The sequence below is a fragment of the Tursiops truncatus genome, chromosome 3 (genome assembly GCF_011762595.2).
Source record: "Tursiops truncatus isolate mTurTru1 chromosome 3, mTurTru1.mat.Y, whole genome shotgun sequence".
NCBI lineage: Eukaryota > Metazoa > Chordata > Mammalia > Artiodactyla > Delphinidae > Tursiops > Tursiops truncatus.
Window position 1 is genome coordinate 40,289,588 of NC_047036.1, and position 17,560 is coordinate 40,307,147.

Sequence of the window (17,560 nt, forward strand, 5' to 3'; positions counted from 1 at the left end):
TTGTCAAATCCCCATATTAAAGGCATTTAATGGTAATCTTGAAAGTTAACTGAAATTTGTGCTACACTGAGTTATTCTATCTATGACTTCCCCTAATGCTAGTCTTTAAGCTTGGATTTCTATTCCTGATTCAGGCATCAGATATGTGTATAGCATCTTAATTCTCTTTAGATGCTTATTTTTTCCTCCACTAACTCATGAGCTAATCAATACATTTAGAAATCCAATATGTATTTTTTTTACACACGCTTGGACGAATGGTGACTTTCTTTTACTTACTCTTTACTGGTGAAAAAATTATCTTTGAATTTTTATAAGTAAGTTCATAGACAGAGTAATTCTACCATTTATTATTTTATAGTCTTTTGTCATATTCTAGTCTAGCCTTCCATTTTTCACACAGGACAAGTCTTTTCAATACTTTTGAATAACTTTTTATGTTTTAAAGAGTCTTTAATTTGGTTTTCTGTCTTCCTGAGGTGGGCAAGCAAAACTCAGGAGCAGAAACGTCATGCTTTCATAACGCTGAATAGCATTTTTTAAGTTTCAGGGTTTTTTCTTTCTTTCTTTCTTGTTGGATCTGCTATTTCGTGGGCCATCCTGGTTGTAGCAGGACATTGATCCAGTATCAACAGGAATCAATTCACAGAGTTACTAGTTCCTGGGTTGCATCTGGTGCTCCAGGGGCCAACAATTGTTGGAACACTTTTCTGAAAAGCTTTCCAGTTATCTATATTGACATTTGCTTTTCTGCTTCCCTATACAGTATTATAAAATATTGTTATATATTTTCCTATTGACATTGCTTTTCAATACCAAGAGGACATTAGTATCTGTCAAAACTTTGGAGGTTTCACTGTGGGCTTTCACCAGAAAATAAAATAAAATTTCTGTTAAATAAGACTAGGTATAGTACTGGTTTCTGGAGAGCATCACTGTTAAGGCCCTCATAAGAGAAGTTTTCATCTGTATCTGCTTATTTTCTCTGTTTCTGAATGGGTTTCCCCCATAACGTGACTTATTGAATTTAATAGTCTCTTGCGTGGAATTCCTGGCCTTCCTCTTCTATCTTCCAATCCCGATGCACCTTCTTCGTCTCTAGAGGTGGTTTTACTCAGTATCTTCTCTTCTGTTCTAAATGTGAGCTTTCTTTAAGCCCTACTATACCACATTTCTTTAAATCTTCTCTTCCACCTTTATCTTTTGCACATAGAAGTTATGGGGCTGTGTCAGGGGGTCACCATTCTCTTCCTATCACCTTAGATTTTGAAATCCTTAGAGTTATTTTTGATCGTTTCCTCTCTCTCAAATCTTACATCCTATCCTAAAGAGGAGGGTTCAGTAATATATTTTTTGTCATTTTTCCAGTGCCTAGTTAACAGCCTTCCTAGAGAAAGTAGCTGATTGAACTCAGAAATCCAGGCCTTGCCCTTCCTGTCTTCCTTACACATTGACCTCTATTTCAGAGACCCTTTTACCACTGATCCCTCATCACCATTCCTATTCTGGAAGCCCCAAATCCTAGGCATAGAGGGTGATCTCAGTGCTGAGAACAAGGACGTTAACAGAAGTGTCTGACCTCCTTGATCTGAAGGATTAGGGTATGTGCCCAAACATCTTGGTCAGAAGTTGTTCTGCCTCTCGGCCCTCTCAAATAAGACCCTCTCCAATGGCATTTTCCCTGAAGACCAGAAACTTCCTGCCCTAAATGCACATAGAGCAGCTTTCTTTCTAACGTCTGTGATTAGAGGAAATCCAGCACAACAAAAACATTCATGTTGACCACATTGATTAGCACATCACTTTTTCTTGTATTCAACTATAATTCTTTGTTTATTATATAATCATCCTCACTTGATGAGATGTTCTGTTCCGTCCATGACTGCTTATAATTGTTTACATGTTTATATCCATTGGTAACTAGAAAATCTATTTATATCATTTGAATCTTCCTGTTAAGAACTTAATATTCATCCATATGGCAGTGCTTAAAAATCTACAACTATTACTCTTGAGAATCAAATGGTACACAAATGGCACATTATCTTGCTTGTCAGTAAGTAAGGCTGCCCTGCACTGATGGCCTCTGACCAGGAAGTTATTCCACTGGAAGAAAAATAACTATTCTTAAGAAAAAAGTTGGAAATGATTCCCTTAAGCTATCAGCCCATGTCTAAATGCACTTTCGATTTTTATTATATTGGTTAAATAGGAGTGATTTATAACTTAATGACAAACCTGTAATAAACTTCTTTTCTCTTGAAGGTGGGCTTAATTCAATATGCCAATTATCCAAGAGTGGTGTTTAACCTGAACACTTTTAAAACCAAAGATGAAATGATTAAAGCAACATCCCAGACATCCCAGTATGGTGGAGACCTCACAAATACATTCAAAGCAATTCAGTATGCAAGGTAAGTTATGTTGCTAATAGGCTAATATTTTGATAAAATAGAGGTGCTCATAAGTACTAAAAAGGAAAGATGAAGAAAAGTAAATATGTGGTACCTACACTTAAATCAGAACTGGTAGAGAAGAAAAGTCTGAACATTCTGTTACTTGAATACTTTGAGAAGGCAGTAGGGGATGACATTTTTAAATCTTTGATTTCTAGAACTTTTATAAGATATTACATAATTTTTTAAGATTTTACATGAAGTAAGTACAGTGAAATTAAAAGACCTTAGTTTAAGTTGGCAATGGAGCAATCTGCATTTATTTGTTAATATTTATCAAGGCCACAGACAACTTGAGCTACTGGAGCACTTCATGCAAATTTAGAAGGGCCAGAGATTCCTAAGTGTTAATGACCTAGAAGTCTGAATTGAATTGAAGGGCTCATTCTACTTATAACAGGCTGGGGCAGTGTGAATTTCACAGCTATGTAACATTCTCCTAATTCTTTGCTCAGTGTCTCTTATTTTCTCAGCACTGCTGACCTTCATCTTCACTCTGCTTTAATCAGATACCTTTACAAAAAATGCTAACTATTCTCCTACTGTTAAAAAAGAAATGAGAACTGTAGGTTCACCTTCCCTTAAACCTACTTCCTGCCCTTTTTCATCGAGTTGGGAGTTCCTTCCTTCCACTGCCGTAACTCCTTGAAAGAAGTGTCTATGCTCCCTTCTCCACATCCTTGAAACCTATGTCTCTGCCATCAGGTAAACTTGGTCCTGCCTTAAGCCTCATCCTCTTCAGCTTCCCTGAACATTTGACAATAAGGAGCACGCACTGCTGTTTCTACTCCAGTTGCCATGACACCACACACTTCTAGAAAACCTGCCAACTTTTTGTCAACAAGTTTGCATCTTCACTGGCTCCTTTTCCTAATTTTTCTTCACCAAACAGAGCCCGCTCTTTCATAGCCCTGTTCTCTTAGGCATGGTATCCATTGTATACACATGAGCCATCAGCCCTGCCCGGGTTACCCCATTGCTTTGTCATTAGCCCTGACCTCTCTCCTACAATGCACACAGGCATCCGGCTGGTGCTGAAAATCCTTATTTGGAGTGTTGGCTCACTAATCAAATTCAGTACATTTGAAACTGGCCTTACTCTTTTCCCTGCCCCTCCTCATGACCCTGCCATTTTGATTCATGTGTCCATCTTTTCCCCTAGTCATTCAGACTAAAAACTTGATGGTTTACTTTACTCTTTCTGCTCCTCCTTAGGTCACATATCTGGTCAGTCACCACATCCTGTCCTTTCTTTTTCTGAATTTCCTATTTTATCTGTCCCTTCTTTTTTTAGTATATTCTGTGTTCTAGTTGCTGCTTCTATCAACTGCCTACTCTCCCTATATATCTCAAAAGTAGATTCCCTACAAGAGAAGATATGATTGGTTTGGTTAACCTTTTTTGTCCCTATTAAGATGTCCTTTGGAGCCAAGCCATCTCAGAGGCCGCTGGCCAATTGCCATTATGTGAAGTACCCGTCCTGTTCCAGTAAAGTAGACTTAGGGGAAGACTAAGATGACGTAGAAAAATGGCCTCGTAGGAGTTAGAAACAGCAAAGGGCCTGTATTTTTCGCAGGGAATGTGGGTGTTGCATTTTTCCCTGGTAAAAGCCCTGGGGCCTGGCAAGCTTCCTTCTCAAGGAGAATGGCCACTTTCTGTTAAAATGGGACTCATATGGCTGTCATGATCTTTTCAAAACTTTTTCTCCCCAGCATCCCTGTCTCACCACAATTTCCCGAGCTAACAGGACTCTTTCCGTTGTTAGGAGAGTCACCTAACTTCTCACGCCTTCTGGAATTTAATTACTTCTATTTTCTTTCTCTTCTTCTTCTTCCTCCTTCTTCATCGGTTTCTTTTTTTTTTTTTTTTTTTTTTGCGGTACACGGGCCTCTCACTCTTGTGGCCTCTCCCGTTGCAGAGCACAGGCTCCGGACACGCAGGCTCAGCGGCCATGGCTCACGGGCCCAGCTGCTCCGTGGCATGTGGGATCTTTCCGGACCGGGGCACGAACCCGTGTCCCCTGCATTGGCAGGCAGACTCTCAACCACTGTGCCACCAGGGAAGCCCTTCATCGGTTTCTTTACAACAACAAATAGCATTCCAATACTCTTTTAGTAAATATTGCCATTTTCCTTTGATCTTATCTGAGTGCCTACACTTACAATTTACTGTTCCAAGCCCTGCAGGGAATCAAAACTAAATGAGGCATGGTTTCTACCCTCAGCAAACTTATAATCCTACATGAGCTCTACTGTATTTCATAAAGAGTATAATTCACTCAAAAATTATTTGATGTGGGTACAAGAATTCAAATTTGGCTGAGAAATATTTTTCCATATTTCTATATTCTGCTATATAGAATACAAAAAAAGCTTTAGAAAATAAAATGATAGTCTCAGTTTTACACATGTTGAATTTAAAGAGCTCCTTATACTTTCAGGTGAAAATATTCAATGCATTGAATATACAAACTTGAAGATAGGAGGGATGAATGGAAGCAAATATAGACTTTAAATTGTCATCATGTAGGTGGTGGTAGTGAACCTATATGATGACACCAGAAAGAATGTGCAACAAGAGAATCCAACAGACAGAAAAAAAAGTTGTTGGACAACTTGTTAAACATCTAGAAACAAAATAAAGCTGAATCCCTGCCTCACTCCTTGAATCAAAATAAATTTCAGCTGGACCACCAACTTAAATCTAAGAAAATGAAACCATTAAAAGACAATGAGAGGGCTTCCCTGGTGGCGCAGTGGTTGGGAGTCCGCCTGCCGATGCAGGGGACACGGGTTCGTGCCCCGGTCCGGGAGGATCCCACGTGCCGCGGAGCGGCTACGCCCGTGAGCCATGGCAGCTAGGCCTGTGCGTCCGGAGCCTGTGCTCCGCAACGGGAGAGGCCACGGCAGTGAGAGGCCCGCGTACCCAAAAAAAAAAAAAAAAAAAAAAAAAAAAATACTATGAGAAAACTTGGGTGATTAAAGAGAAAAGTCTTAGAGATAAGCCCTTTTAAAATACCATGTCAAATATAAAAGACACACACGCAAAAGTTAATGGATTTGATTATATCAAAATATAAAATTTCTGTACAGAATTAATATCACTAAACTTCAAACAGTGATTAATGAACTGACAACTATTTACAATATATATGACAAAGGATAATTTTCTTTATTAACAGAAGTCTTACTTGTCAGGAAAGTGATGAAAAACAAAGAAAAATGGGCAAAGATAAAGAAAAATCAAGAGTTCATGAAGGAAGAAATATAAATGGCTAATAAACATATTAAAAATACTCATCGTCCTTCATAGTGAAAAAGTACATATTAAAATACATAGTGAAAAAGTACAATTAAAATAACAAAGAAAAATGGGCAAAGATAAAGAAAAATCAAGAGTTCATGAAGGAAGAAATATAAATGGCTAATAAACATATTAAAAATACCCATCATCCTTCATAGTGAAAAAGTACATATTAAAATAACATATTAAAATAACAATTTCACTTCATAGTGAAAAAGTACATATTAAAATAACATAGTGAAAAAGTACATATTAAAATAACAATTATATATTATTTCTCACTTATAAGAATATCCCAGATTAAAAAGTTAGTAATTCTCATTGTTATGGAAAGGAGGTGGAGAAAATTGCATTCTTGTACACTGATGGCAGTATAAATTGGTGGAATTATTTTTTTTATAAATTTATTTATTTATTTGTTTGTTTTTTACTTTTGGCTGCATTGGGTCTTCATTGCTGCGCACGGGCTTTCTCTAGTTACAGCAAGCAGGGGCTACCCTTTGTTGCGGTGCGTGGGCTTCTCATTGTTGTGGCTTCTCTTGTTGCGGAGCACGGGCTCTAGGCACACGGGCTTCAGTAGTTGCAGCATGCGGGCTCAGTAGTTTTGGCTTGTGGGCTCTAGAGCACAGGCTCAGTAGTTGTAGCACACGGGCTTAGTTGCTCCATGGTATGTGGGATCTTCCCGGACCAGGGCTCGAACCCGTGTCTCCTGCATTGGCAGGTGGATTCTTAACCACTGTGCCACCAGGGAAGCCCAAAATTGGTGGAATTTTTGAAGAGCAATTTAGTATTTTATTTATCAGAATTTGAAATGTGTAAATACTTTGTCTAAATAATTTCTCTGCTAAGATTTTATCCTACTGACACAATCGAAAAAGTATGCCAAGATAGATACACAAGGACATTCATTATAGCATTATTTGTAAAACTCAAAATGGCCTAAATGCATAATAATGGGAATTGGTTAAATAAACTATGGTTCCTCAAAATAATGAAATATTATGTAGCCATTAAAAAAGGAGAAGTCTAAACTAGTGGTTACCAGTGGTGGGGGAGGGGCAACATAAGGGTGAAGGACTGGGAGGCACAAACTACTGGGTGTAAGATGGGCTCAAGGATGTACACCATGGGGAATAGAGCCAATATTTTGTAATAATTGTAAATGGAAATTAACCTTTAAAAATTGTATAGAAATAAAATCAGAAAATCAAAGACAAAGAGGAGAGTTCTATATGTGCTGATATGGAAAGGTCTCCATCAAAATGAAAAACAGCTGCAGAGAATATGTTCCCATTTTTATAGAAGTTTAAGGAGTAACTTTTGCATATATTTCTCTAGATGAAACATTTTCTAGAAGGAAACATAAACTGATAATAGTGATTACCTTTGCAGTAGTGGCTTGGTGTGAAATTTTTGTTTTACACCTTTCCAAATGCTTTGGATTTCTTTTACCACGTATATTTGTTACCTTTTAAAAAACAATTTACTGTTGAAAAAAATAAATGCAGATCCAATGAGTAATATTTATGACAGGAATGAATATCTTTACCCTGTTGATTAGTTTTAATGAGTTTAATCTTATTAGCAGAAGATAATTCTAAGGATTCCTGATGTAAATACACACACACCCACACACCATGGAAACCATGGAAGTTATTTTTAATGCCAAGCAAGATTTATATTTTTATATGTTTCTCTACAAGCTACAAATAGAACGTAGTTCAGAAGTCACCAGCACTGATAGAGAAATTCTAAATCACAATAGGTTATGCTCAAAGAAGTCAGTTTCATATTTATATTTCTAACCAGAGGTCCACGTGTTTAGTTTATTTTTTGATTGAGTTTTTCTTTTATCTGCCACAGAGATTCTGCTTATTCAGCAGCTGCTGGTGGACGACCAGGTGCTACCAAAGTCATGGTGGTTGTAACTGATGGTGAATCCCATGATGGTTCAATGTTGAAAGCCGTAATTGATCAATGTAACAATGACAATATACTGAGGTTTGGCATAGCAGTAAGTGGCTTTTCTTTTTACTTGTCTTTCAGTTGATGGGTAAATATTCCTTTATAACATCACTTCTGAAGACTGCACTTTCTTATTGGTTGTTCATAGCTTAATATAAAAGAATATTTTTACTCTACCTCTGCTTCTTGCTGATTTGCAGTCCTGTCAATGAAGAGGATATGGAAGTGTTACTTGATTTACTTCTCTAGAGGGCCTATTGTGTTCAGAAATAACCTAGAAAACACGAATAGGAAAATTGAAGTACAACACTAATGGCCTTCTCCCCTCTTCCTCTATTTTCAAGGTTCTTGGGTACTTAAACAGAAATGCCCTTGATACTAAAAATTTAATAAAAGAAATTAAAGCAATTGCCAGTATTCCAACAGAAAGATACTTTTTCAATGTTTCTGATGAAGCAGCTCTACTAGAAAAGGCTGGGACATTAGGAGAACAAATTTTCAGCATTGAAGGTAAATGAACTCCTTCTTTCCAGAATTTTTTTCAAATTTTTTTCAAGAAAACAAACTGATGTTTACCAGGTTGTAAGGCAGGGAGGGATAAATTGGGAGATTGGTATTGACATATATACACTACTATACAGTATATAAAATAGATAACTAATAAGGACCTACTGTATAGCACAAGGGACTCTACTCAGTACTCTGTAATGGCCTATATGGGAAAAGAATCTAAAAAAGAGTGGAAATATGTATATGTATAACTGACTCACTTTGCTTTATACCTGAAACTAACACAATATTGTAAATCAACTATACTCTAATAAAAATTAAAAATAAAATAACATGTTCTTCAAAAACCTTAAAAAAAAGAATTCTTTATTACCATACTTGTTCTATTAATGTTAACTTATATACCTTACATAAAGAGAACTCCTAAATAGCATCAGTAAGAAAAATAGACAAAGAATGATGAATAAGTAGTTTATAAAAGATAAAATACAAATGGCCAATAAACATAAGAAAATATTCCCAATTTTAGTAATTATTTTAAAGTATAAATGAAATCAATGTTACTTTGTGTCTAAAAGATAACAAAGATTAGTAATGTTTAATCTTGGAGAGATTATGGGGAAGCAAAAAAGCTCATACACTATAAGATTATAAACTGTATAACCTTTTGGGGTGGCAACTTAGTAATATCTATTATAATCGTAAATAGTTTTACCTTTCCATATTGTAAACAGTTTTTGTAATCATAAAAAAATGTTACCTTTTTACACTGTTACATAATTTCTGAAATTCTTGAATTTGTTTGCAACAAACATGTCTACTTTTAAAATTAGAAAAATACAGTGAAGATTTTTAATAGTTCAGATTTTGAGGAAACGCTTTACTTACCAGATCTACAATAATTTACTTCTATGGCCTTGGAAGGTCTAGTCTCTATAGAAATATCATGTGTTCAAGAGCTCACTATAAGCAGGACTAGAACACAATTCCCCGTTGGTAAAAAGTCCCACATGACCCAAATCCTGGTTCCTGATGGTTAACCCAAATAACTCTCATATTTTATTGAGCACCTACTATGATCAAGTACTGCTTCAGAAGCTGGATCCAAGGGGACTGTGTAAATTAAGTATTAATCCCTATAGTCAGATCTTTATCTCCCGATTATCCACTGGAAGGATCTATCTAAAAACTTTTATTCTTCTCTACATTAATGTGGCAGTCCAGAAATTTAGCTTCCTTTTTGCGAAGATTAGTGAAATGTAACCGCTTTGGCCACATGTATGGAAAATGAGTTCTAATTGAGTCTTATGGTGCTAGTGTCAGAGGCAAGCACATATGTAGAACTTGGACCAACTTCCCAATTGGTAAAATTCCTACTCAGTCTTGAATCCTAGTTCCTGAAGCCTAATCCAAATATCTCTCAGCACAGTCTTCACTACAGAGCAATTGCCTGGCTCCTCCAACTGCATCTGAGATATATGTGCATTTATTACTACAAATATTTAAAAGCTAAAAATTCAGTTAGGTTCTTAGCAAGTAATGATAATTTTCTTAAAAAAGATAATCATGTCAGTTTTCATCTTACCTCATCCCCTATGCTGAGTGTTCTCTGATATCAGAAATTTCATAAGTATGCCAACAAATACATTAATGTATGATCAAGATTAATGCCAACTTCAGACACTACCTCAGAAGCATTATGGATTTCTACATCTGTTAGAGCCCTTCCTTAGAGATTCCTCTCTCAGAATCTGCCAGCTCTATATTTTTGAGTGGACATCAGAACACTGTGTGTGTGTGTGTGTGTGTGTGTGTGTGTGTGTGTGTGTGCGCGCGCGCATGCGTGCACATGTGTTTCAAAATTTTATTTAAGACTGATAACAGTGATATGATTTTTGAAACTGCTTCCTAGGTACTGTTCAAGGAGGAGACAACTTCCAAATGGAAATGTCACAAGTGGGATTCAGCGCAGATTACTCTCCTCAAAATGTGTGTATATCAGATAACATTTGCCTTAATACTTCTGGGTGCAGTAACCCCCATACTAAAGAGGGAAAAACAGCCATCTAGTGATCAGCAGTGCTCATTTCTAGTCACAGCCGTTTAGCTTCTTTGCTCTGCTGGCTTATCATCTGAAAAACAGGGGTTAATAATGCCTTCCCTTCCATATTTCACAGGGATTTTTTTATGGGAAAAAAAATGATAACATACAAGAAAGCTTTTGAGTGCTCCAGGGAACAGGCACTATATTAATTCAAGGTATTATCACTGCAGGAATTTTCTTTATATCAATTAACTACTGGAAAAATTTGTTAAAAACACACACTCTTGTCATCACTGTTGTTGAATTCTGAGTTGCCGGCGTATCTTTTTTCTAAGAGCAGAGACAGAAAAAAATAGTTGAAAAAGTAAGGAGTTAGGAAAAGAGTGAGATGGGACATCTTCTTAGCTCAGGGAAGTCCATTCTTCCTTAGAAACATCCATCTCGCAGACCTCTGATTCTAATTCTACTCAGGATATGAGTGCAGTAGTAATAATAGGAAAAGAGGTGACACTGGGAAATGCTCGGGGAACAGTATGAACTCAGAGGATTTGATTGGCAGAATAAAGGACCACGATTACCTTATTTCTCTCTACAATAAAAGGTGCACTAACCTTTTCTGTATCAATTGTTAGAGATTAAAGTTACAGGTCTTTCCCTCAGAAAAAATCTAAGTGAACCCACGCAGAGAGAATTTTTCACACAATTTCTTGAGGTTTTGTACACTCCCTGAAGCCCCTTCCTGCACCCAGATTCAGAGTCCTGGATTTATGACAATCATTCACATAATTTCATGGTCTCTTATCCTCAAAATGGGACACGTTATTTCCCTGTTTGCTATTTTTTTAATGGCTTTGTATTTTTCATTCCAAAATCATATCTTCATAAACCATAATGGAAAAGAAAATGAAAAAGAATGTATGTATAACGAAATCACTTTGCTGTACAGTAGAAGTTAATTCAACATTGTAAATACTTCGATAAAATAAGTTTAAAAAAATTAACAAAAAACCCCCCAAATCGTATCTTTGATGTTTTCTAAGATCTAAGATCAAAAACTTAAAAATAAGAAGTCCCATCCTGACCAACCCTACCTTCTGCGATGACTTGTACCTTCGAATATTCAGATTGGGTTTTGAGTCAATCCCGAGTGGCCTGTCCTCTTTGGCCCCTCCCCACTGGTGCTGACCAACGGCAGTTTCTTCTCATATCCAGTGTCACAGCTTCAGGTTCCTTTTGTAGCTGTGCCATATTCACATAGATGGGATAGGATAGAGAGGATTAGAGGAACATTTGAGAAGGAGTAAAGAAGAAAGAGAAAGGAGTTGAAGATAGACCGGGTCAGAAGAGGGCCAGCAGGACGGGTCTGGGGTAGCAGCGCCCACCTCTTCTCCTCTGGCAGCAGCACTTCCTGTTTCTGGAGGATGCCTCATATCCTGAGCTCTTCTTAGGAGTATGTGAGGCTGGAGGCTCGCTTCTGACTCCTTTCTAAATGCTCCCAACTGTTTGGCATTTGCAAACATGTGCCTTTGCATGGAAATTTGAAGATGGCTGTGTGCCCCTCCTGTGCCGTGGTGCAGATTTATCTTTAAAATGTGTTGTACTAAACGAAGCCCAAGGTAACGTGGCCCGTGGGAAGGCTTTTTTTCCGGCACAAAATGTATCAAAACAATTCAGAGATATATCAACACACAGTCTGTTAAAGAAACCAAATTCAGCTGAGTGAATTTGAAGATCTAAGCAGCTTTATTTAATGATTCATGAATCAGGCAGCATCCCGTCTAACAGACAGAGAGGAGCTCCAAGGAGCTGTAGAAAATGGAAGGCTTTTACAGGCGGAAGGGGGAACAGTTGGTTCAGGCAAGTTCACCTTCCTGTAGGGGACAGAAGGACTCTATCGGGTGGATTACCTCACTAGTGCTGACGAGGAAATTCCAAACTGACCCGTTAAGATCACATTCCTGGGAGGGGGGCATTTGAAACTGCAATTAGGTTCGGTATTAAGTCTGGGTTTGGTGATGTGGGCTTGGCACAAGTGTTTCCATTTTGGGGCCGTTGTCTCTTTTCTTCTTAGCAATTCCTATACATTTTACTTCATCATGCTTAGTTTTTTTTCTTTAAATTTAGACCATTTGTTTCAGTGTTTGGCACACACTACACTCTTACGCTTTACAGGTGATGTTAATGCTTTCCATTTTTCAATTATTTTAGGATATTCTGATGCTGGGTGCAGTAGGAGCTTATGACTGGAGTGGGACTGTTGTCCAGCAGACACCTCATGGACATTTGATCTTTCCGAAACAAGCCTTTGACCAAATTCTGCAAGACAGAAATCACAGTTCATATTTAGGTAAGGCCTAGCAGCCTTTGGCTCAGCAAATTTAAATCCCATCCTTTAAACGAGCGTCTTGTTGAATCTCAGGGTCAGTTCGGCAAAGTGCTTGAGCTATCCTCTAATTGTTGTATTTGTTGCACATATTTCTGTTGCCTCTTTGCCAGTCAGCCCTTAGCCCGTAACAACTTAATGAAACGCTGTGTATTTGACTCATTAATCTCTTCTGGCTGTTCCAGCAGTTGTTATTCCTGGGACATGATTGTGTTTCTCCAAAATAGAAATAGTTCCTAAGAATCAATACGGTAAGTGGTAGTCTTATATCAATTTGGAGTTTCTAGTCTTTTTGTTCGTGTAATAAGCAGCCACCAATTTCGAGCACCTACTACGGGACAGCTCCTGAGTTGGCTGTTCTATCTACGTAACATTTAATCCTTCCAACTACCCTTCTTTTTTTCTTGCGGTACGCGGGCCTCTCACTGTTGTGGCCTCTCCCGTTGCGCGGAGCACAGGCTCTGGACGCGCAGGCTCAGCGGCCATGGCTCACGGGCCCAGCCGCTCCACGGCATGTGGGATCCCCCCGGACCGGGGCACGAACCCGCGTCCCCTGCATCGGCAGGCAGACTCTCAACCACTGCGCCACCAGGGAAGCCCCAACTACCCTTTGAAGGAAATATTATTATCCTCATTTTACCTTTGAGAGCCAAAGAGGTTAATTACTTGCCTAAAGATAAAAAACTTACTAAGTGGCAAGTCCAAAATTTGAACCTGGGACTGTCTGACTCCAAAGCTTATGTTCTTTCAACTGTGCAAATTTCCACCTTTTAAAATTCATTTAGTTATTCATTCAAGAAATATTGGTTGAGTGTCAGATTCATGAGTGGCTGATGGGGACAACCCAGAATCTAGGGCCAGCTTTATAGGGAGATGCCCCGCCTCCACTGGGCAGTGCTGGTCTCAGGATCGCTAGCAACTGTGCATCACACTAACGAAGAGGACCTCTGATCACCTCTGCTAGATTCACAAGCCTATCTGGCCAAGATATTCAGTAGTACCTACTCTGTGACCCCTTCTCTCCTAGGTTACTCTGTGGCTTCAATTTCTACTGGAAAAAGTGTCCACTTCGTTGCTGGAGCTCCTCGGGCAAATTATACCGGCCAGATAGTGCTGTACAGTGTTAATGAGAGTGGCAACATCACAGTTATTCAGTCTCACAGAGGTGACCAGGTAAATTCCATTGTTTAAGAAGATGAAATTAATTTCAGGGACAACAGGACAGGTGGGGAGTTAGTAGAAATGGAAACTAACATTTATTGAGTGCCTATCCTGTAGCTGGCTCTGTAATCTGTGTTTACTTGAATATTCCTTAAATCTTCACAATGGTACTGAGCTCTACCATCCCCTTTTGACAGGTTACTGAGGGTTTAACTACCTTTCTAAGGCCACATAGCTTTCATGGGGTGAAGCTGTCATTAAAGCCCAGTGATGACAGGCACCTAACCAGTGCTTTGTAGGTAAGCCCCTACAAGGAGGAATAAGGAGAAGGGAGCAGGATAGCATTATAAAGACTGAGCTGCGACATCTGGGCTTGTCGAGGTGTCCTGTGGCTTTGACATTTCTAAAAGTAAAACAACTCCCTTCTCTGCCACTTTCTTCTGATGTGTGACGGTTTGGTAGTCAGAACCTGTGACGCCGCCCAGTCATGGCCCACGAGAGCAAAGGCCAGCTGATAGATTCCTATTTCCTTGCGACGTAGTTTTGACTCACGGACTTAGCACATATTTGAAATGAGCATCACTGAACTCTAACAGCCAACAGAAAATTTTCTTCCTTAAATCAGAGAAACCGACTATCCACAGATTTCCCTTCTCTGGGATTAAATCTGATCCACTGTCTCTATGGACTTTCCAGGAGTAAGAAGATCTGAGTCTTTGACTTCCTTGACCACAAACCAGCTATGGTCACATACTTTTCCCTCCTCTTTACTATTTTAAAGAAGGGTGCTTTTATTTTGAGAAAAGTAATGCAAGTGTTATGGAAGGACTCATTTCTGATTCCTTTCTGAATCCTCAAGAGGCATTCACGTAGGCATACGTTGAACCTTGGTTGGATGGAATGATGATCATTCAGATTCCCAGCCTCTCATTTCCTTTTATCAGCAACTAGTTCTCCAGCCCAATCTATCTGGGAACTACTCCACTGTCCCAGACCATGCCATGGACGCTTACGTCGCTCGTGCTTTCCCACTCCACTCCATCTAGCGACTTCCTTGCCATCTTCTAAGATGCAATTCAAATAATACTTAATCTTTCTAAGCCTTTCTGACTTCTGTGCACTCTGATCACACAGCATTTGCTACTTGCCTCTATTATCATACATTTTACCACGGAAGCACAATTATTTGCTCCGCCTCCCTCTTCCCCTCCTGCCTTTGTGTACAACCTCTCACAAAGTTTCTAAGTGTTGCTTAAATGTGGTCTTTTACCCACCAGCATCAGAAGCACCTGGAGTGCTTACTTAAAATATTGTTTTCTTGATCACCCCATGGACATGGTATCAGAATCTCTGGAAATGGGTCTCAGGAATCTGTATTTTACAGATACTTTTTTGGTGATATTTGTGCACCCTGAGGTCTAAGAACCAAATGTTAGATTGTGATACAACCGGAGAGGAGGGGCTATGTTATCCATCTTTAGGTACCTAGCACCTTACAGGCAACGAATGCTCGAGTTTTGCTTGCTGAGTGAGTACACAGAAGTTCAGCGTGATACTAGGAGTATAGGAATCCTAAGGCCAGTATGCTTTGTTACTCCAGATTGGCTCCTATTTTGGTAGTGTGCTGTGTGCAGTCGATGTGGACAAAGACACCATTACAGATGTGCTCTTGGTAGGTGCGCCAATGTACATGAATGACCTAAAGAAAGAGGAAGGAAGAGTCTACCTGTTTACTATCACAAAGGTAAAAAAGAAAAAATTATTAAACTGACTTTGTTTGATTTGCTTTAGTATTGGTAGATAAAAGTTAATCTACATTCTTGCAGAATTAAGAAAATTTATTACTGAATGATAATTTTCATATAGAGTATGGTTTATTTATTGATAAATTTATTTATTTGGGGCTGCGTTGGTTGCTGCTCACGGGCTTTCTCTAGTTGCGGCGAGCGGGGGCTACTCTTCGTTGTGGTGCACGGGCTTCTCGTTACGGTGGCTTCTCTTGTTGTGGAGCATGGGCTCTAGGTGTGTGGGCTTCAGTAGTTGTGGCTCACAGGCTGTAGAGCGCAGGCTCAGTAGTTGTGGCGCACGGGCTTGGTTGCTCCGAGGCATGTGGGATCTTCCCGGGCCAGGGATCGAACCTGTGCCCCTGCATTGGCAGGCGGATTCTTAATTGCTGAGCCACCAGGGAAGTCCTAGAGTATGGTTTATACTTCATCATTTTGAGGATGTCACCATTAAGTTATAGTGTTAAAAATCACATTGATAATCATAACTTAGAGCTTAACATATAGTGCCCTGCCGTTTTCCACGAGGTCTTTGAATACATATTCTCTTTACAAATAAAGTCATTATAAATGCACATTGTTTTTTGAAATACACACACACACACACACACACACACACACACACACGCACAAACATCTGAGTATTTCCCAAGTATCTCATTCAATTATTCTACTTTGCTATAAAGGTATATCAATAACAGGGCAAAGCTACCTTGTTAATATTTTACAGTGGTAAGTACAAATTTTACCAGGCACTTTAGAAACCTCCATATATTCCTGGATGCTTTCTACAGTAGTTTGTCAGGAAATTCCATTGCTTAGTGTAACATTTAGGTATATATCCAAGTCTTGGAAATTCCAGTTCTTGCACATAAAACTAAACATACTCTAACATGGAGAAGCCCAGTTTTTCCAACTTGCAGACTGAACTCTCTAAATCCATGCACATAAGTATAGAGAACTTAGTGAAACCTGAAAGAAAACCAAAATTAAAGGCACAGGTTGACATAGAAAATTAGATGACCAGATACAGAAAGGATGGAAAAAGAGAAGCTAATATTAATACAGTAAATATTATATTTATCTGTTGTCATAGTTTGTCCTACCTTATTTATTTAAATTAATGTAAGAGTTAGCCCTTTATCAGAAGCAGTTAAAACAACTTTAAAGCATATAAAGAATGTGCAATTGAGTATTTAATAAGGGAAGAGCATATCTACTAGTTTGGAAATTTAACAAATCCCCAATTTCTTAAATGTTTCTTGCTAGTCAGTCTGAATTATCATTAATTGTTGAAAGTGAGAAGATCTTCCAGTATTTTACCAGACTCAGCAACAAATTGATTTCCATAAGGTTATTAGAGAGGAGAAGGAATCAACACTGACCCAGTTTCATGGGTGAGAAGCATTGCTTTCTTATGAAGTCATGAAATATTTCCATTCTTGATTTCAAAATCTGAAGGAAAAAAACCACACGACTGTGTCTTTCACAAGAAAATGTCTTTTCTTTGGCAGAATTATTCAGTGTGTCTTATAATGGGATATTAACAACCTCATTTTTCACTTTCTATGCCATTATAATTATGCCTCTGTTGTTCAGTAGTTTTTAAATAAGGACTAAATTAAGATACTGTGTTTTATTTTGTCTCTACCTTAATTTTATTGAAGCGATTAGTAGATTTTTACCAGAAAATTTTTAAATCAAAAAATTTGGAAACAGATGAGTGAGGATTCTAATACTAAGGGGGAAAAAAGACAAAGAAATGGACACTTTCATGTAGGTTGTGCAGCCACAGTAAAGAGAGTTGCTTCCTTTCACCTTGCTTTATGAGCAGATCGATTGCCTAGGACCTTACTTGCTAAAAAAATATTTTGTATGTCTCATCATAAATAGAGAATTTTGAATTCTAGGTTTAAAATCCTGTCCATTTTTAACGGTTTGCAAATTGGTTTGG

At 38.4% G+C, this 17,560-nt stretch overlaps 1 protein-coding gene across 1 annotated transcript in view; it reads left to right on the top strand.

Annotated features, from left to right (window-relative positions):
• Nucleotides 1-17,560, top strand: part of ITGA2 (integrin subunit alpha 2) — a 102,971-nt gene that overhangs the window by 53,398 nt on the left and 32,013 nt on the right. Inside the window, exons 7-13 of the mRNA XM_033852854.2 lie at nt 2,266-2,414; nt 7,623-7,773; nt 8,069-8,234; nt 10,147-10,223; nt 12,487-12,625; nt 13,689-13,834; nt 15,423-15,566. Coding sequence (XP_033708745.1) covers nt 2,266-2,414; nt 7,623-7,773; nt 8,069-8,234; nt 10,147-10,223; nt 12,487-12,625; nt 13,689-13,834; nt 15,423-15,566 — 972 coding nt within the window. The remainder of the gene's footprint in view (nt 1-2,265; nt 2,415-7,622; nt 7,774-8,068; nt 8,235-10,146; nt 10,224-12,486; nt 12,626-13,688; nt 13,835-15,422; nt 15,567-17,560) is intronic.